At 36.1% G+C, this 21,437-nt stretch overlaps 4 protein-coding genes across 4 annotated transcripts in view; 3 read left to right on the top strand and 1 right to left on the bottom strand.

Moving 5' to 3' along the window:
- The window catches only part of LOC112014047 (ATP-dependent DNA helicase Q-like 5), a gene marked incomplete at its 5' end in the record, with an annotated part of 19,772 nt that extends 10,514 nt beyond the window's left edge, over positions 1-9,258 (top strand). The window contains 7 exon segments of the mRNA XM_065775500.1: positions 6,210-6,379; positions 6,519-6,543; positions 6,646-6,761; positions 7,661-7,762; positions 7,871-7,985; positions 8,648-8,768; positions 8,958-9,258. Coding sequence (XP_065631572.1) covers positions 6,210-6,379; positions 6,519-6,543; positions 6,646-6,761; positions 7,661-7,748 — 399 coding nt within the window.
- Positions 73-5,454, top strand: LOC111985475 (uncharacterized). The gene is given in 6 exon segments (XM_065775522.1): positions 73-1,339; positions 1,495-1,603; positions 2,111-2,231; positions 2,348-3,097; positions 3,512-4,444; positions 4,447-5,454. Coding segments are annotated over 6 exon segments (3,102 nt in total). The 5' UTR covers positions 73-1,143; the 3' UTR covers positions 5,440-5,454.
- An 887-nt stretch (positions 9,259-10,145) lies between the features above and the next one.
- Positions 10,146-13,681, top strand: LOC112013980 (uncharacterized). The gene is made up of 5 exons (XM_024046363.2): positions 10,146-10,779; positions 11,666-11,822; positions 12,052-12,102; positions 12,395-12,487; positions 13,119-13,681. The coding sequence occupies exons 1-5, from the start codon at positions 10,646-10,648 to the stop codon at positions 13,188-13,190; spliced, it is 507 nt and encodes a 168-aa protein (XP_023902131.1). The 5' UTR covers positions 10,146-10,645; the 3' UTR covers positions 13,191-13,681.
- A 680-nt stretch (positions 13,682-14,361) lies between these two features.
- LOC112014040 (uncharacterized) lies at positions 14,362-19,784 on the bottom strand. The gene is made up of 11 exons (XM_024046421.2): positions 19,475-19,784; positions 18,876-18,958; positions 18,607-18,742; positions 17,913-18,406; positions 17,781-17,828; positions 17,345-17,519; positions 16,406-16,518; positions 16,215-16,311; positions 15,877-16,096; positions 15,467-15,620; positions 14,362-15,178 (listed from the first exon to the last, which is right to left on the bottom strand). Exons 1-11 carry the CDS (start codon positions 19,698-19,700, stop codon positions 14,765-14,767), a joined length of 2,160 nt encoding a protein of 719 aa, XP_023902189.1. The 5' UTR covers positions 19,701-19,784; the 3' UTR covers positions 14,362-14,764.
- Positions 19,785-21,437: the final 1,653 nt, after the last annotated feature.

Here is a 21,437-nt window from a genome sequence, read left to right as displayed (position 1 = left end):
AGAGAGGTTTGGAACTTAGGAGTTAGAGCTAATAGTTGATTTGTAATCACTATCAGTGGCATCACTGTAAAAATTAAGAACCAAGTAAAGAGAGAATAAGAAAAAGGAAAATATCGCAGAGAAAAAGAAAGAAAGAAAGGAAGAAAATGAAAGCTTGCTACTGAGGAAAGAAGCAAATCTAACATATCTAAAAAACCAAACAACAACATCAACAACAACAAAAAAGGAATCCATTTTCTCGGAGGAGAGAGAAAGTGCTAGAAAATTTTCCACTTTTATTTTCTTTCTCATCTTCTCGCTCAAGTGGTAGTTGAAACCGACCGATCTCTCTCTAGTGGGATCCGTACTCTCAGACAGAGCAGTAAATGCGTTTGGATCCGAGTGTCCGATACGGCTATTCCTCGCATTGGTTTTTTTTTTTTGGATTCTTCGAGTTTTTGAGATCGCATTTCAACGCAGTTTCTAGCTGTCTTTGAAGAAATTTTGACTTGGGAGTTTTGGAGGAGAAAGAAAAACGCTTTGTTGGTAAGTGAAGCTCTCTGCGAATGTTCAATTTCTGAACTCACAAATTGTGGCTTTAGTGCTATTCCTGGAAACTTCAATTAGGGCTTTTGCTTCAGTGTTCTAGTAGCACAGTGTTTGGATTTTTTTTAGCCGGACGAGGAAAATCTAGGGTTTCGTGTTGAACTGCATTGTGAGAGAGTCACAAATTGGTGATATTTTTTGTGTTTTTGTTTTTATATTTAGTTATGAACGTTGAGGCTCTGCATTTTGATTGGTACAACAGTTTGAATAGTTGAAGGTTTTGTTTTTGCTATTATGCTTCAATGTACAACAAAGATTCTGTGTTGAGTTGAGTTGACTCGGTCCTTCAATGTCTGATTATGATATGGGCATTGGAATTAATATAGTTTCTTGAATATTGCTGAGCCGGCGGGTTGAAACTGAGTTTTGGTGTTTTTTTTTTTTTTTCTTCTTTTTTTGTATGAAAGTGATCGTGGGCTTGAGTTGTTTTTGTTGTTACTGAGCTGAGATGGATAGAATGTGGTACCGGTTCTGGTACAACTGTTGTTTGATTTCGGGGCGTGTGGAGAGGTTGTTGTGGTGGTGAGAATTTCGAGAAGTGTAGTTTAGGTGTCGAAGATGCCTCCCTCTCCGGCATTGAGATACTCTCCCGGCAGAGAGATGAGAGCTAGCAATCACAAGCGAGGGCGGAGTTTGGAGAGCGGATTGTTGTTCAAGGAGAAAGACGATGATCTTGCTTTGTTCAACGAAATGCAGACCAAAGAAAAAGAGAGTTTCTTGCTTCAGTCCACCGATGACATGGAAGACACACTTTGTAATCTTCTATACCGACCTTGGTTCTGTAATTTGGATATATATGTTATGTGTACAGTTTGGATTTTTTTTTTCCCCTTATATTTATAAAGTTTGTTGTCTTCTTGCTAATAATGTGCTGCATTTTGCTCTGTGAATTTGAATTGTTCTTTACAGCTACAAAGTTAAGACAATTTTCGGATTTTAAGCTTGGAATAACTATTCCTGTTCGAGGAGAGAGTAGTGACCTGCTTAATGCCGAGGAGGAGAAGAATGACTACGATTGGTAGGCTGTCTTTTTTCTTATTATGAAGTTTTCAACTTTCCAACTCTGAACCAAAGTACTATGGTTCCATGTATATTGTAGTGATGGAATTTAACAGGGTAATAGTTTAAGTATCTTGCTACAAAGACAGAAATTCTATCATCAAGCAAATAGAAAAGCATTTACTTATGGCCCAACTAAAGATGTCTATGTGCAGAAGCACACTTCAAAATTGTAATTTATTAGTCTGATAATCAAGTCCTTTCATCAAAAAGCTGGAATTCCCTCAGCAAATCGTCAATTTCCTCACATAGCCATAAGTGTATAGTTGTCAATTTATTCAAATTACATTGAATTGTTACTCCTGCATGATGGTTTTAGCTGGTATCAATACATAAGAATGGGGTGAAGAGTGAGGTTGTGGGTTGAAGGCCCATTAGGTGTGTTTGTAACTTATCAATAAAAAGAATTCAATACATTTCGCTTGTCTTGGTTCCAATGGAATTCCTGGTGTTATTGATTTTGCAGGTTATTAACTCCTCCTGATACCCCATTGTTTCCTTCATTGGACGATGAGCCACAAGCAGTTACTACTGCACCTAGGGGCCGACCTCGGAGTCAACCTATTTCGATATCAAGATCTTCCACGGTAAGTGGTGAGATCAATTTAATGGATACAATCAGATTGATTCTCTAAAAGATTTTAGAAAAAATGAGTCATTTCTTTATGCTCCATCTGTTCACATAAGACGTGTGTTTTTGCAGATGGAGAAGAGTTACAGAAGTAGTAGGGGTAGTCCCAGTCCAAATCGCTTAAGCCCATCTCCTCGGTCTGGGAATAGCACCTTCCAGTCGAGGGCAAGGACGTCATCAACACCCCATTCCAGTCCACCTCCAGGTGTACGGAATGCTACTCCATCACGGAGACCATCTACTCCTCCAAGTAAACCCTCAACACCTGCTCCAAGGTCTTCTACTCCGACTCCCCGGAGGATGAGCACTGGGTCCAGTGGTGCCATAGCCTCACCAGGGATTAGGGGAACTTCCCCTATAAAGACAAGTCGGGGGAACTCTGCTTCACCAAAAATAAGGGCATGGCAAGCAAATATTCCAGGTTTCTCCTCTGATGCGCCTCCCAATCTTCGTACTTCTCTGGCTGATCGACCAGCATCTTATGTGAGGGGTTCCTCACCAGCATCCAGAAATGGTAGGGAATCTACCTCAAAATTCAACAGGCAGTCAATGTCTCCAACAGCTCCTAGAAGCATCAGTTCATCTCACAGTCATGACCGAGACAGATTTAGCTCTCACAGCAAAGGTTCTGTGGCATCATCTGGTGATGATGATGTAGACTCTCTACAATCCCTTCCTGTGAGTAGTTTGGACCGAGCAACTTCAAGGAGAGTCGGTGCATTATCAAATAACCGGACTTTGGCCTTTTCAAAGAAACCGGCTAGAATAGTGTCCTCAATGTCTGCTCCAAAAAAATCAATTGACTCTGCCTTTCGACAGATGGTATTTTTTTTCTTCATTTAATTCATTTAAAATTTTGTCTGTCATTATTGGAATTTGGCAAGTGAGCATCAGATGAGTTGAAAATAAGATTTGTTCTCATGTATGTAGTTGAGATCAAGTGACAAAACATAAAGGTTTAGTAACCTCAGATTAGTTGGCCAATATGCATAAAACCTCATACTCTTAACTTCAGTTCTTTTTTTAATTAAAAAAAAAATTAAGAATTTACCATTATGCAGTCCTATTGTTTGCTAGTAGATTTTTGAGGACTCGCCCCCCCTCCCCTCTCTCCCTCTCCTTTTTCCCCAATGTTTTTGCAGTGATATGTGGTTGTGTACTCACCCATGAAGACTTGTCAATTAATATTTAACAGTAATGGTATCTGATAGGTTTAGTAATTCAATGTTTGTGCAGGATAATAGGAAAAGTCCTCAAAATATGTTCAGGCCACTCCTATCTAGTGTCCCCAGTACCACCTTTTATGTTGGAAAAGCAAGTTCTACACATCGTTCTCTGATATCTAGGAATTCCTCTGTTACAACAAGCAGCAATGCAAGTTCTGATCAAGGTATGAATGCTGCACTTGATACTGAAGGTAGTGACCACAACCAGGATGATGCAGCAAGTGAAAGTGGGAAAGTTGTATATCCTGATGTTCATGAAGAAGTGTTTGCCTTTGATAAGATGGATGTAATAAATAAGGACGCTGGGCATGAAATGCATAATGTTTCACTTCACCTACAGCACGGTGACTTTGATAAAGGCCCTGCAGTTGAGTGTGATCATGCTGAAAACTCTGTTCACCATGGTGTTGCGATGGAAAACCTTGCAACTTCTGAAGTTTCTCAAGTCAAGGCTGAATCTTCAGATGTTTTTATTCTTGAAAATATGGCACTTTGTTTAAAGTGTGGTTCTAGATATGTTGCTGATGAAGTGGAAGCAGACGTTAAACTTTGTCCAGAATGCTGTAGGAAAGACAAACTTTTGAGTGTCATAATTCCAGATACAACAATTACTGTTGCTGAAAACTCCCCGGTGATGTCCATGACATTTTCTGAAGAAGAAAAACCTTCTGATGAGATGGAGCCCCTGATGGTTGTACCTGAATTTCCACACATCACTACTGTGGGTGAACCAAAGGTTTCCCAGGGTGAAGAGAATGTTGAGCAAGGCCAGACTTTCTGGAGTGAACAAAACCAGAATTACTCACAAGAATCTGCAAGGTCATTGGTAGAGGAAGTTGAGCATAGACATGCCAATCAGCAAGAGATGGGCCAATCAATTGTTGGTTACAGCATGACTGATGATGGCACTGGGGTCAGCAATTGCATCACGTTAATGACTATCCAAATTTGGAGGTTGACTTTTCAGAAGGTACAGGCATTTCCATACTGCTGAAGAGTTCAAGCAGTAGCAAAGGGCCTGTTATTCGGGGAAGGACATTTACTGCTTCTACGATACCTTATGATGATTTGTCTTATGCAAGAAACAGTGCAAACAGTATGAGAAGCTCCATTGGGCATAGCAGTTTCTCAGCATCATCCTCTATTGATTTCAGCTCTTCTAGACAAACAGAGACTCGTGTACAACGGCAATTAAGTAGCAGGAAATCGGACATGGAGAACTACAGATTTGACCTTAGCACCAAACCTCAAAGCACGGGGTCGTCTTTTTCTGGATTTTCAAACCATGTTCGCCAAGGGTCAGCTCTTGCATCAAGCACACTTACAGAAGAGAACTTTGAGGTTTCTTCTGGCAATGTGGAACGCGATGTGGAAATACGTACTGCTTCTGAAGAACAAGTGCTAATGTCAGAATCTACAGAAGCAGATGTTACTTGTACATCTTTAACCAGGACTGCTGCTGTTCAGAATGATAATTTTGAATGTAACGATGGTAGTAGAACCATTGATGCTTTGACCTCGGAATTGTTGAGTCGTGTAGTCAGTGTTCAGCTAGAGGACGGTTCAGTAGCATCACTTCCAAATTCTGAAGATCATGCTATATATGAAAATGGTGAAAACTTCCCAGACAATGCTCGTGTCATGGATATGGAAGCATCTATTAGAACTTCAAAGTCCTCTTTTGGTGAGGAGATTCCTTCTCACAGTTCTTTGGTTACCATGCCAGAATTAGAAACTGAAAAATGCTGTCAGAGCACCCCTGGTTCACAGATTGATGATGCTTCTCAGATATCGAAGAGCACAAAGGGTGAATTGCAGGACTGTTTGGTTCCAAGCTCTTCAGAGGGGGATTTGATTGCTCCTGTTTCAGAGCACAACACCTCCGATCATGCAGATGGCATCATTGGTAAGCTTCTCAAGTTTTATTTTTTGTTATAGTTGATTTGCTCTGTCATAGTTGAATCCAATTGAGTACCAATGATGTGTTTGGTATTTCCGTTTTTGGTCTGAACATTTTTATTTATTTTTTTGTTGAGGAGATTGGTCTGAACATTGTAATGCTCTAACCAATGATGTCTAACAAACCTTAAATGTCCATAGTTGCTCCTGTCACATAAGTGAGTGTTCTGGTATCTCAATATTATTTATGTATCTTTGGACAAGCTTTGATAGACTTGTAATGAATGATCTTGGTGACTGAATTTTGTTAAATATTGCTTCAGCATGTCTTGCAATAATAATGTGATAGACTACACTATCATGGTTTGCACTCTGACATACAAACAGGGAAAAAGTGAAGTGTCCTATGAATGGTGGTGTTCATATGCCTAATGCCAAATGAATGATACTTCTTGTCCAATTCATTGCATCCTCTTTTATCCCACTCATTGCATATATGTTTGCATGCTTCCATAGGGGGGGGGGGTGTTGTGGGGGGAATAGCTCAAGTGCCATTTAGCGCAAGTCAAAATTCCTTCAGGAGTGTAGCAGTTCCTTATAATTTTTGTAGTCCATCCAGAATGTTAAGCAGTTTGCAATGATGCTGCCACTGGTCTAGTCACATAATCAAACACATGGCATGCTTGCTCTTCGTGAGTTTTGATAGCCAATTGATTGGCCTGTACTGCAGGCTCATGTAGTTTTGTATTTTTCTTTCTTTGCTCTTTTCTGTTTTAATCTACATAAGTGTTCTGCTTTTCATGAATTAGGTACGGAAGTTGGACACAATGTTTAAAGCTGCAGTCTTTGCAGCAAATGTGTGTGAGAAGAAGCATGGTTGCTTTGGTTCTCAGCATACACCATGCTTGCAGAAGAAGATTTTGGGTTACTTTAATGAAGATGATAACTCTGACATTTCTAATAAGATGGGTCAAAGCAGGTTGATATTAATACTTATTGCCTTGACTTTTATTATAATACCATATAATACTTGGGATTGTAAACTTTAAGAAATGTGAATCACACTGTTTGTAGATGCTTTTTCATCATACTGATATCACTATCATTTACTTGTGCAGCCGATTTTTGCGAGCAGACATTAAGGTGAGTAATTATTTGGGGTGCTTAGATTTTGAATTAATGGCACAATCATGTTTGGTAATATCAAATTTTTTTATTTTCTTGTTCTTTTTCTTGAAATAACAGGTCTTTCTACAGAGTAACTCACATGTTAAATTCAACCCCAGAGCTGTTGCAAGGATAATGCATGGAATTGCAAGCCCATCCTATCCTTCTATGATTTGGTCCAAAACTCATTTTTGGTAACTCAAAACAACCTTTTTTTCCACTTTCCACTGAAATACTTGCCATTAATTCATTGTTTTGGACCTTTTGGTGGGGGTTCATACCAATCATCATTGATGAGGATAAGCCAGTTAAACACCTTGGAACAAATCATAACTTCAAAGATATATTATCTATATTTCTTTTGTTCATATGCTTGTAGTGATATATAAAGAAAGACTGACTCCTATATCTTGGATGATGTCAGTTTGAATCAAGCAATTGTTAAAGTATAATTTTCTTGCTTCTTCTATCAAGTGCAAGGTGGACTAATCTTTTGATAGGTTTCTCTTAGGAGGTCTCCTGTACCAAATTAATGCAATCTGTCTATTATTGCCAAGAAAGGGATGTTCATCTTTTTTAATACTTAATCATATTCGAGGAGCACATGGAAATGTAGTTATGATAATATTTTTCTTTGTCCATGGCTCTTCATCAGTTCCAATTTTCTGGTAGTATTTGAAAACATCGGTATATACCCCTTTAATTATTTCCTTTAAATGCTATTAATAACATGTGGAAATCACATTCTGGCCCAAAATAAATGTGATCCTGCGTGATCCTTGAAACAGTTAGGTCTGTGGACCCATGACAAATTTTAATGTTTGTGAGGTTGAATCAAAATGGAATCATCTTATTTTGTTGCAGAGAAGATGCAATGAATAATAGTGTGAAATTAACCTGTACCTGTAAAGTTAGTGATTTTACTTTACACATGGGACAAAGTCTTAGGTTAATTAAGCTTTACTCTGCGTTATTGCATTTGAGCCATTTGCATAGCAGTGTGCTCATGTGAACCATTTGTGCTGTGTGGTAATGGCTTGAAACTCTTCACTGAGGAGGAAACTGAGTTGGTTATGCTAATTCTGTCTCACAGGGGAAGGTATACACAAATAGACTTCCAGGTGCTAATGGAAGCAGCAAAAGCAGAACTCATGAATTATGTTGGGAAGGAAGCACTCTAATCTTTCAGGATCAGGTAACAAGCAACTAAATTACGGGGCCTCTTTAGGTAATAGAATGGCGAAAATTATACTTAGCTAATTACACATTTCTTCAACTAATTGTTCTTTGGGATATGGAACAGATGTTCCTAGACTTCTTGTCCTTGTAAAGCATTTGCTGTTTGGAGGCAACTATAAAACACCAAAGGGCAAGTCCTAGACTTCTTGTCAATGTATAAAGATGTTAACTTATGGCAGGTAAGCTGTTCCCCCTTTCTTTGTCCCAATCTCTGTTAATGTATTAGTCAGGCTTTGCCAACACCTACTTTGCCTAACTGAACAAATCCATTACAAGGCATGAAAAATTTACAACACTGAACTTTGAAGAATATGTGAATAGCGATATATGTAGACAAGATCTTGTAAAAAAAGAAAAAAAAAAAAAAGAATGTGTGCATGATTGACTAATGTACTTTCTACCTTTAATTGTATGGAACATCCAAATCCAAAGAGTCAGTGTTATAATATATGAATAAGGGAGTTTATGTTTCACATCTGAAAAAACAAAGAAACTCATTAATTTTAAAATAAAAAACTTAAAAAGTAAAACAGATAATAGGACAATGATGGCTTCACTAGTTTTTATTTATGTTATAAATTACAATGGTATCTCTGTTCTGTTTAAATGTTTATAGCTTATACCTGTACTTCAAATTCTGGTTTTCTAAAATATTACAAAAATTGTTTTTGGCCGAGTCTACTCTACTAGTGTGCATATCTAATAAGCCATTGAACTCATGAGATATAAAGTGCATACAACACTAATTATGACACATAAAATGTAAAGTCATATCTTGGCAGTGTTCTAACTTCTAAGACATTAACTGTTACCTTTGGCTTTTGATATTGTTTTGTGGCAGAAATGGTAAATAAATCCAAGATCTGGATGAGCACATGGAAGAGGCCAAGTCTAACTTTCAAATCTTCATAATTTCCATACAGTCATGAAATTTCAGTTCTTACATATATGGCTGTGGGCCTGTAAGCATTCTTATTTCTAGCCCATGGTGTTTGGAGCCCATAAAATGCTATAGACAATTTTTAAAAAACAAAGATGGTAGGGCTAGAAGAAAAGAGATCCTACAACTGTTCTGCCATCTGATCACAATAACTTGCTTCTTGCTTCAAATCCATGTCATACTGATCCAAATCGGTTTACATATTCTACAGGACCATAAAAAAAGTTAAAGACAGAACAATTGGATCGTTATTTCTTGGAGTGCTTGCTTATCGCCAAATGGTATAATGTTAATGGGTGCCTTGCCGTTAAAGCAGGGTTCATTTTAGAATACAGTCCTGAGCAGAATTTGATTCCTTCTTTCATTTACAGTGAGACGAATGCGTTTGTAAATGTTTGCACGAACGGCACTCAGGTTTTGTTGTTGTAAAAGGAACGTGACTTTAGCTTTTTCATAAAGATGCTTACATTTTTACAGTCCCAATAAATCTGGAAATGTCCAATATTTATTTTTATATTGTAATTTTGTTTATACATTAAAAAAAAAAAAAAAAAAACCCAGCTCAACAGTCAAAAGCCATTTATCCGAGTTTTGTAATATACACGCAAGAGGTTGTTATGGCATAATGTCAATAGAAGTTGCTCCAGGTTGAATTAAAACTTAAGTTTTATTTAATGAACTTTTCAAAATTACCTACAAAATAATAATAATAATAATAATAATTGATGCTGCTGCCAGTGTTTCTTAGTTTATGATAATTCCATGTTTACCCAAAAAAAAAATAATAATAATAAAACTTGAATAGAATAGTCTCACGGTTTGATTTTTTCTTTTCTTTAAAAAAAAAGAAGAAAAAGAGACTGGTACTTAGGCGTTGAGTTCTAGGAAGTTAAGGCAAAACTAAGTCTGCTGGCGGCACAAACAAGTAATGACACGTATTTGTTGCGATCTAGGCTTTTATTGGATCTTAGATAACATTCACTGGGTTAAATGATGCCTCGCGGCCTTGCAATTTTTTAATTCATGATTACTTGTTACTCTTCTGACTCGACCCTTTTTCTTTTGTATTTTGGTATGTATTTGTAGACATTGCCTGCACGTTCACATCTTTAAAAAATTTGTAAAAACTATCATCTACTTACCTTTAATATTGATGAGAATTGAGAAAACCATATTCCTGTCTTATTTTACCTTTTTTTATTTTTTTGGATAAACGTAGTCATTATTATAAGATTTGATTACACCCCGCTTCATGATTCTACATACATTACGTCTTGTAATAACTAAAAAAAAAACCCACAAAATGACCGATGGGAAAATGAAAATGATTACCACCTCAACTCAACGTGACAATAAAATATGATTGGCAAAAAAAAGGAGGAGAGGGAAGTTGGGGTATATTCTAGACAAAGTGAGCAAGGAGGCATATTCAGTTGGAACCTAATAAGAAAGAGAGAGAAAGAGAAAGCAAAGACCGTTAGTTAATAAGAACGCAGAACAAGAAACCAAAAACCAAAACCAAAAACATGTCAGCTCCCCAAACAAATCCAATGCCTTAAGAACAAGAACAACAACAAGAATCTTTCTTCGAATTCCCACTTGAACTCGCCACCTTAACAAACGCTTTCTTTTTCAGAATTCCAGATCCTTCTATATATACATACATACATGTATTGCTGAAACCCCCAAAAAAAAAACCAAAACAACCAGTCCTACCTTTCCTCTTCCTTTCACTTCCACCAACTTTCTTTTCTCTCCAAAATTTTTATAATTTTTTTTTATAATTTTGTTTTCTTCACTACCAACAAATACAAAAGACCCACAAAATTATATAGAGTATATTTTCTTTGTATATCTGATTAGTATTTTGTAGAGAGCTATAGACACAGAGAGAGAGAGATGGATGCTACATCGGCTTCATCGTCTTCCTCGTCTTCCTCGTCCTTGTCATCCTCAATCTTTACGAATTATCCACTCATTTCTGCTTTCACAGCTTTCGCTATGGCCCAATTTATCAAGGTCTTCACCTCCTGGTATTTTCTCTACTTCTATTCTCTCTCTCTCTTTCTTGTTTTCTTTTATTGAGTTTTTCTTCTTTCTTGCGATTCTTTATATTGGATCTGACTTGGGTTTCGTTTTCTTTTTGCAACAATCCAATTCAATTTTTATGATGGGGTTTGTTTGTTTAGATTAAATATATTGTGATTTTGCTTTGTGATTGTAGCGCACTTATTAAGCGGATTTGGGCTTGCCCAGATCTTGAAATGAATATGAGCTATTTTAGAAACTTATGAAGTCAATTTAATAAAATTCTTTTTCAAGTCCCAAGTTTCATTGGGTTCAATTTTTTTTTTGGGTGACATTTAGCTACGTTTAATTCCATTAATCCCTATCAAGATAATGGGTTGTTGCTAACTTGCTATGACTTCTCCAAATGACTTGACTTGTGAGGTCAATGCATTAGCTCATATATGTTCTAATGCTGGCTTTTTTTTTTTTTTTTTTGGTATTGCTTTCTTGTATTGGTGCCATTGACTTGAATTTTCATATGCTGATGATCGAAACAGCCATTTCGGGCATGATAGAACGAGGGCAAGGATGGCTAGGTACAAGACTAAAGTAGGATTCCATGGGTTGGTTGATGTTCTAATTACCTAATACTAATAATCATTTGGTTCTTATAAATATGATATGATAAAATTAATGTTGGTAGAGAGGAGTTCTTTAATATTTTTGGCAAATTCTAGATATATTGTTAGATTTCAATTTTCTAGTTGCAAGCTTGTCTGAATGCATTTTTGAGCTTAGTTAAAGGGGTTTACTAGCTATATTTGACTCTTATGCTTCTACTTAGATTGATGTGGCAGTCCTGCTTGACTTTAATTTATCCTAAGAGTCTTAATCTTTATAGATTTGCAGGTATAAGGAAAGCCGATGGGATCTCAAGCAACTTGTTGGGTCTGGTGGAATGCCATCATCTCATTCTGCGACTGTTACTGCTCTTGCTGCAGCTGTCGGGTTCCAAGAAGGCTTTGGAGGATCTGTGTTTGCAACTGCATTGGTCTTAGCATGTGTTGTATGATCCCCTCTCTGCATCTACTTGTGATTGGCTAATGAGAAATATAAATATAACCCTCATAGATATTTCTTTAAAACTTGTGTTACTATAGCATCTGAACATTTATTTTGAAGTTCAGCTTTAGTTGTTATTTAATTGCATCCTGTTAAGTATTTTCAAACAATATGAAATAAGGATTGTTATCTGTAATGTGGGGAGGTCTCTGATGTAGAGAATTTCATGGCAGGTGATGTATGATGCCACTGGTGTGAGATTACATGCTGGACGCCAAGCAGAGGTTTGATGCTTTTGCTGATCTTGGTTTTCTTCTCCTCCCCCCCCCCCTTCCCCCCCCCCCCCCCCCCCCCCCCCAAAAAAAAAAACCCTCTCCTCTTTGTTTCTCGCACAAGCTTTCTCCCATGACTCTCTTAACTCCCAAGTCATATCTAAGAATTGAATTCTAAAAGAAGCTTTTGTTTTTGGAAAAAATGCATTTGATTAACAGCTATTTTGATACCATTGAGATACATGGGCATCTTGTTTTCTTTTTAGCTAATTTGTTTTATGCATTCAAACTGGACATTCTTTAGGTTTTGAATCAAATTGTATATGAACTTCCTGCCGAGCATCCTCTGGCTGAGAGCAGACCATTGCGTGAACTTCTTGGTCATACCCCTCCTCAGGTATGCTGCCTTCTATGATTAGATGGTAGATCCACATGATACTTTATTAGAATTCAAGGAATTTTAGTCTATATATCTCGAGAACATCCATTTAGCTTGAGTTGTTCTTCATTGATTGAGATTATGATGTTTTTAACTTCCCTAACCTGCCATGTTTTGTTAAAATTATATGGATATTCTTTTGAGAAGATACTTGATAATCTTAATATCGCCACAAACAATAGTTGCTCTGTAGATTGCACAGGATTGTATTGTTGAAATAAGCTGTTTCTTCAATGTAAGTACGTATGCTATTTTCTTAGAAATTCTGACTTCACCAAGCATCATGTACCATATATCCCATATACGAGATTAAAACTCATTTATATTGAGTTCATGGTATGCCTAATATGACATATTGCTGTATTGCTGGTCCCTTCAGGATTAGTACTTCTAGATGGTTATAATTTTCACCTTCTAGGAATGTATCGTTTGGTTCAACTCCTTAGCTTATCAAGGAACAGAGTTGCAAGTTGTGATTTGAGTATCCGGATCCTATTTATAACTAACATACCTTGAAGAGAAGCTGTAAAATGAATTGTTTCTATGTTGGTGGTGGTTGTCATTCTTTTATATCATTGTTTGATTACAGGTTATTGCTGGCTGCTTGCTTGGGATTGTCACGGGAGTTACTGGCCATTTGATCAACCTGTTTACCAGATAAGCTTGCTGCTCTAGTAGATCATGGATATCATCAAGCAGCATCTCTGATTAAGCAGTTGGACAGAATTGCAATTCAGCAGATCCGTTGCTGAGAGTGGCTTTTTCACATTTGAATACAAGCCTTTATAATCTTGTTAGCATGTTCTTGTATTGAACTACTCTCTTTTCGTATAAACCCTAGCATTCAGAAGGTGTAATCTGATTGATTGAATAGTGTTTGATGTAACAAAACCATTTTAACCTTACAAAAAAAAAAGGAAAAATCTTGCTTCTACAATGCCAGTTTGATGACAATACAATTGTTGCTTTGATATTGCTAGGCCTTGAGCCATATTTTGGTCTCTGTGACCCTTGTAAAAATCCCTTTGTAAAAGCAACTTCAATATCCACCAATGCTTGTGTTATTTGGATGACTTGAAGTTATGTTTTGTGACAGTGTATAATATGTGACTAAGGGCATGAAATAAGGATGCTTTTGGTCCCTTTTTTTAACTTCTGATCCTGCAATCTTAAATCTCTTTAGCTCAGGAAAAAATACACCCACCCAAAGGAAAGACTTCCAATTTCTAACAGCATGAATAAAGTAAAACCCGCTTGCTGAAATCTCTCTTCATAGCTGATTGTATCATTTTCTCATATTTATTTTATTTGGTACTGAAACTGGGTTCACCTATGTGAGGTTTCTTTTTTTTTTTTTTTTTTCGTCTTTAGAATTGCTACATCTTTTCCATGAACTATATTTAAAACGAACAGAAAGCATACATGATACATCTAATAATCTTCCTTACCTTCTAAAATATGAAATAGTAATGTAAACAAAGAAAAAAAGCAAACAAATTATCTAAGATTTTTCCTAAATCTCGTTAAATCTTAATGCAGTAATACATCTGGCTCTGTACCATCTCCAAGACTTTGATTTCATATTTTTTGAGCCAATCACTCTCCAGCAACTGTACAAATACCAATTAGGGTGGTAAAAATTCAATGTGATTCATTTATAGTCTTATTCCGAATATAATTCGGGCTTGAATGCATCAACAAGCTAGATTACATTTAAGCTTGATTAATTTTCTTATTAAACAAATTTGAGCTTATTTACAACAGGGAATTTGTATAATTATACCTACACATGCCGTGAGAGAGGATTACATACAGAATATAAACTAAACAAAAGGTTAAATAGGTACTGAATGTATCGCATATTGATATGTACCACTACTTTTGGCATTAGCAAGCTTAAAATGGCAGAAACAGATACAATGTATTGTGGTTATTCTTATACAACTTTTTCTCACAACTTAATAAGACAGCAAGTTTTGAGTGGTGAACAATTGCTTTAATATAAACTCACCACTTAACACTACTTTTATTACCCACCACTCAGTTTATCATCTCAACAACCGTGGAAAAGATTATCACTGTGCTTATTCAAAATTTAATCTATCTCATGAAAGAATAAATCAATCAGGCCTGCACATCCAGATTGCAAGAGGTATGTGGCTACTTGCAGGTAAGACCTCCTTCCAAAGCATGTGCAGAATTCAAATACAGGTCATAGTGTTAGTATACGGTTTCCTATCTTTTGGTTGAATCTACACCCAATATTGCAGAAAAAACCGTTTTCATCTCCATAATAGGATCCCCAACAACTCTTGACTTTGCACGCCAAGCAATGTGCTCATCAGGCCTAACTAGGATGGCTCCTTTGTCAGTCATCTGACAGATATCCCACCATGATGGTGAAGTGGATGACCTTTTAACTTCCACAACATCTATGTAATTCTCCCAAGGTGTCAATGCAGCATTACTTCCTTCTTCAATTCCTTTAGTACCAGCAGACCATAAAACACATACCTTAGTAGAAACTTCAAATTCCTTAGCCAACTTGAATGCAGCATGAGCAAGATGATAAGACTCTTCAATTGGTGCGATAATCAAAAGGAACTCAACTTTGTCTCCAGATACAAGATCCAGCGTAGAACAGATCACCTACAAAAAGACTTGAAAATAAATTAACAAATATGGAAAACACAACATGCTACCATTTATAAGCACTGGAGCACCCACAAGCTTTACACGTGCCATTAAAATATTTTTAAATTTAGTCTAATTGCTGGATGAGCAACTGGGACATAGAATTCCCGGTTTCTAAAATAGTGATCTGATTAATCTAACATCTGGGATGATGAAAGGACCCTTGGAGGTAATTCTGAGCAAGATTATTTCCTCCCTCTGAAAACATTATCAGATGGAAACAAAACAAAAGTGACTACATACCTCATTTGATAAATTGGATAACACCTTCACATTCATATGGGGCAGCCTTGACCCTGGATCTGCAGAAGGAACATAGTCCCTCCGATGACCAGTAGGCAGTTCTGGGGCACCCAGCACACTGTCACTCTCAGGAATTAGTGCTCCCTTCTGGTACCTAAATCAGTGGCCTAGAATTAGATAGTTATAAAGATAACGCTCATTCAGTCGATGATCCATTCATCAGATTTGTCAATTGAAAGTGGCATGTTTCTACAAAGCCACAATATTAGTTACAGCTACAGAACACTAAGAGTCTAGGACTAGTTAAAATTTTTAATCATATCAGGAATTTCAGCACAAGGTTGAAATCAACTTTAAGAATTTTCAATGAAGTAGCTGCACCAAAGATAGAAATTGAATAGAGGTTACACCTGAAACCAAGATCCTCGGCAGGGAACTGGAGTTGAAGGCTCTTTCCTTCTTCAAATATATGTCTTAATTTGGCAAGCCTCATAGATCCAAGTGGATGGCTTTCATTCAGAAGATGTTCAGAGAGCTGTGCACGGCCTATTGTAAAAATTCCATCCAGAATTGCCCTCTGTAGTCCAGAAGGTAAAACAGAACCGACTCCACTATTAATGACTTGATGTACTGCAATTCCAGCAAAAGGGACAATTATAACTACATGTCACTAATGAGTAACGAACAAGGAAGTGAAAACATCTCAGGGTCCAAAAGGCTTGAATCAGTGGCTATATTTATTGATTACCAGAGTTTGCAATAGTTGGATCAAGACCAAGTGCAGATGGAACTGACATGGCTGCTCTGAAGTTTTGCACACTAAGTGCCGTATTGAAGATGGCAATCTGATGATGAAGAATAATAGAAAATAAAAATTTATTTAAATTAAAAATTAATTTGCAACATGCACCAAAATAAAAATGTGGAAGAAAGTAATACCGGCTTACGTTCCATTTCATAAGTTTCAAGTATTGAAGATGGTGCAATACCCTTTACAACAGAAGCAATTTTCCAAGCAAGATTATGAGCATCTTGAATGCCAGTATTCATTCCTGCATAAGTCATGTAAAATTGTTCAACTGATTATTTTTCTTCGGTATTTACCAAAATAACTAGGAATAGTCCTCCCTTGCCACAAGTAGTATCATCAAGCAATGTCTATATGTATTTAACTCTGGCTCAGTACTGTGCAAGATCCAATCCAATACTATGTCTATATGTATTTAACTCTGATGCTTGTTACTTTCTATGACTTCTGATTACGAGAAGGCATGGAAACGTAATGACTCAGTTAACCATCAGTTGCACAGCATATAGAAAACTCTGAATTATTAGCACTTATGTGCTATAAATGGTTGTTGACCTCCACACGCATGAACGTTTTAAATATTTTTGTACACCACAAAAAGGTCCTTCATTCATTTCGAAAACAAGAGTATGTTTTCTATCGATGTCTAAATCCTACATCCTAACCCCAAAATATTTTGTCTCAAATTCACATACAACCTCAAATAAGCTGTAAAGTGTAAACATATCAATACGGTATCTTCATGATACACAGCCTTTCCCTCATTTGTTAACACCATAAATAACACATATCACATTACAATGCATTACTAGAGACCACGTCCACCAAAACAAAAGCTTAAAGCTAGCAACTTACACATCACAAAGTGTTACAACAGGTTCTTCCCAACAATTTTATTGCATAAAAATAAATAAATAAATAAATAAAATCCCACACCTAAGGATTCATGATTTTTTCTGTGTAACTTTGATGTATTATAAGTCACAATGTTGCTATGAACTTCTGGGGAAAAAAATTCATCATCTAGACTAGAGGAATTGCACTGTCGACACAAAAAGAGGGCTACTTACCAAAACCACCGGCTGGAGGGAACCGATGAGCAGCATCACCAGCTAGTATTATTCGATTGTCATTGCATACAAACTTCTCAGCAACTTCCGCATGCATCACCCATGGCTTTATATCGATCACATCTATGTCTGAAAGCTCTCGACCGACCAATTTCAATATCAACTTCTTGCATATCTACAAAAAGTTGAATCCTTCACAGAAAAACTAACAATAAATTTCATAACTATGCCTCACAAATGCCCAGCATGTTCATCACATGTAAAGTATCAGGAGTGTAACTAATAGCTTCTCACTTTCTCAAACTAAATAGGAATTGTCCTTTATCTTTGAGAAGACAAGTTAGGACACTGACAATGTTAAGAATAGACTTATCTTGTTTCATTTTTTTTTTCAAATATATATATATATATATTTATTTGTAGTGAACAGAAGTACCTCAGGGCTGAAATCTTCAATGTTTTGCTGAGGTGGATAGAATGGCATCTGTAAGATAATGAGCAGCCAGTACTTTAAAATTTCTGAAAATGGTGCAAATTAAAATAGTGTCGTTATCTAATATTGCAATACCTGTAATACAAATTCCCCTTGCTTGAGATCATGAGCAACAAGGACCCCGATGGCTTCAGTATTGAAGATAAAAAATAGCATACCAGGTCTCTCATTTATCAAGTATTGTCCAAGGTCTCTGCTTAGAAAATGAACACTGACAAGCTTTTGCATGTCTTTCTCACCTCTCAAATCTATTCCTACAAGCTTTCGTATGGTACTTCCTGCACCATCAGCACCAACAAGGATATTACACTGAATATTCTTCTCCATATACTTCCCTTCCTTGAGGAAAGCAATGGTGACATCAACACAATGACCAGTGGCATCAATGGATACACACTCATGCCCCATTAAAATTTCCTGTCCCTTGAGGGGCCTATGATTAAGGCCTTCAAAGGCTTCTGATGTATGAACATGGAAACTAAGATCTTCTAGCTGCTTAAGTAGTGATGCAGTTAACTTGTACTGCGAGAAGTGTGCAACAGAGATAGGACTCACAATTTTCTCAAAATCTGGTTCCAAGAAACAAGAGAATCAGGTCATGCTTAATCTTTCGAAGGCCACGACTTCACAGTTCACATATAAAAATAAGCACATCCCATTATTTAATCTCAACAGATCTACAAGGAAGACTGATTGTCATGCAATAATTAAACATAAGAAAATTGCCTTACGAGTGGCAATATTGAAATACTGAAGAGATCAATCACACCTTGAGGTTGCATATGGTCCACTGAACCAAGAATAGAACCAGAGAGCGAAGTACAATATATAAACTTTCGCCATAGTTCTACAGGAGGTTGAGACCTCTGGATTTCTTCAGCCAGCCCGTCTATCTTTCGAAACACCTGATAAGTAAATCAAAACATTTGTAATGAAATTGGAACCTGAAAAGTGACTGCTTAGCAAACAAAAGAATTTTTTTAGAGCTTATTTTTAACCAGCCCAAATGAATTTTATCTTTCATATATGATAATCAACCTCCATTGTTCGATTGTTGATGAAGTGTGCCTGTGGATGTTTAGAAAAACTCTTGCCTTTCTCCAAAACTGCACATTTGACACCTAAAAAGACCATAAAATTTTTGCATATAATTAAATTGCATCACTCACGTCAAAGTGCAAGGGAAATCCAAAAATATTTCAATGAATGGCAATTCACAGTAAAAAAAGAAAAAGATAATACTAATAATCTCTTACAAGAGCGTCCAAAATTGAAAAATTGAAAACGATGCTTCACCTTTTCCACACTCTAACACGCCCCAACTCAAATACAATACCAGCACAACACTCCACACACAAGAAAACAAGTATTCACTTTCCAATAACACATAGAACTAACACACGCTAAAAGCACCAATATTGCCAACAAGCTTTACACTCCCATTATTCACATTTTTTGACTACCCCACCAAAAAAAAAACACAATCTTTTATCTTTACAGAAAACAAAAGGTGAAATTTAAAACTAACAGAACATTGAATAAAAGCAAGAACCCAGATTTCGTTTTCACTTCCCACACTTTCTGGGCAACCAAACAAGTCACCAAGAGAAAGAACATAATGGGTCAGAGAGGCATACCCAGTTTGGTGAGAAGTATAGAGAGAACGAGACCGACTGGTCCAGTACCAACGATAAGAACCGGAAGCACCGTATCATTGCCATTGAAAAACTTGGAGTCTGATAAGCCTCTGCTTCGAAATTGATTGAACCCAAGTGGGTTTGCTTTGAATTTGATTTTGGCAATACCTTTGTGTTTTTGGAGGCCATTGAAGCTGTTGCTGATAAACCCCAAAACCCTCGTCATGACACAGTAACTGGGAAAAAACAACAAAGTTTGAACTTTGCAGCAGGAGCAGCAAAACGACGTCGCCTTATCCCCCTTTGACAGGGCCACTCAAATCAGATAGAGACAGACAGACACATTAAAATAGCTAAAATGTTAAAATGTTATTTTAGCATTCAGAACACTGCTACAGTGCTACTAGTAAAATTTAAAAATTATACTGTTTACAAAATGATTAAAAAAGTAGTTTATTCATTAAAGAAAATATTTAAACGTAGCAATAAAAAAGTATAGTACATTTGATGTTGAGTATGTTGTAAAGTGAGGCATTTAAAATAGATAAAATAATTTTTTGAATTATTGAAAACTAAATTTTTTAGTATTAGCAATGTGAATGTTAACTCATCCAAATCGGGAGGCTAAAATGTAAATACCTAGCAACAATAATGTTATTACCACGCACTTTTACACATTTTGCTACAATTATTTTATGTGACAAATTATGATTGGTTGTTTGTTACTATTACATGAACTCACAATTTTTTTTATCACTCACAGTTTGCCACGTAGAACAATTGTGACCGTGTGTGAAAATGTATGATATACTAGCATTATTGTTTCAGGAATCAAGGTTTATATTTTAAATTGCATGGTAAGGAATGAGATTCTAAGTCTAACACAAAGTCACGTTACAAATTTTACTCAAAATTCATGATAACTTTCAAAATAGAAAAATTGATTAACTTAAATCGGACCTAATAAATCAAGTAAAATTATTATGTATTATTGGAGTATGGTGATGTGATGCCATTTCTTTTTACATTCATGATAAATCAATTTAATCAGTTGGACCTACCATAAATATATTAGGAAGGAGCATCACATCGTCGTACTCTGTAAATACTTAATAATTACTCCTTAATAAAAGGGATAATCAAGTTTTTTTTTTTTTTTTTTTTTTTAAAATGGAATCTACTCTAGTCTAATCTAAGTGTATATATGTGTAAAGCTCTCTCTTGGAGACTTGAACTCCAGCTTTTGTCTCCCACACCTTACAAGCACTTATACTTGTGGAGTGACCATCATATTAAGGATATGCGGTGGTAATGGGATGATCAAGTTGACCCATGGTTTTTTTTCTCTTGTTTCTTTTTTTTTTTCTTCCAATGTTTAAGTATTATTATGGTCTCTAACATTTGTCTCATATTTCAAAATGATCCATGTTATCCCTTTAATCCCTAACCTTTTGATATTATATATGTCAAAATAGTTCCCATAATAGATGAAATCTAACATAGTTAACAGTGATGTTAAAATTAATATAAATTTTAACGACAAAAAAATGCCCATTCTGTAGTTGCAATATAAATGGTATAGACAAGTACAAATTACTCTGTAAACAAGTTGATAGGTCGCTGATTCGTAGCAACAATTTGACACAATTCATAAAGAAATAATGATGAATACAAATAACGATAAGTGTGCATCTATTATCATCCCATCAAAATTTTGAAGAAAAAAAAAAAAAACCTGATATGAAATATATTGATAAAAAAGAAAAATAAAAAAGGGAAGCATTCACTTCTGTTCTGTACATACATTTATAAAAGCAATAAATTACCTTATAATATAAATAAAATAATTATATCTTTCCAGAAGGTTGACCTCTTATTTCTCAGTTTACCCTAAATTTATGCTGATCAGGATTTTTTTTTTTTTGGGGGTTCACTAAGGATTTTAGTTGCATAAAGTTGTTTC

The sequence above is a fragment of the Quercus suber genome, unplaced genomic scaffold (assembly GCF_002906115.3).
Source record: "Quercus suber isolate HL8 unplaced genomic scaffold, Cork oak 2.0 scaffold_113, whole genome shotgun sequence".
Classification (NCBI taxonomy): Eukaryota; Viridiplantae; Streptophyta; class Magnoliopsida; order Fagales; family Fagaceae; genus Quercus; species Quercus suber.
This window is presented reverse-complemented; position numbering and strand designations above follow the sequence as displayed.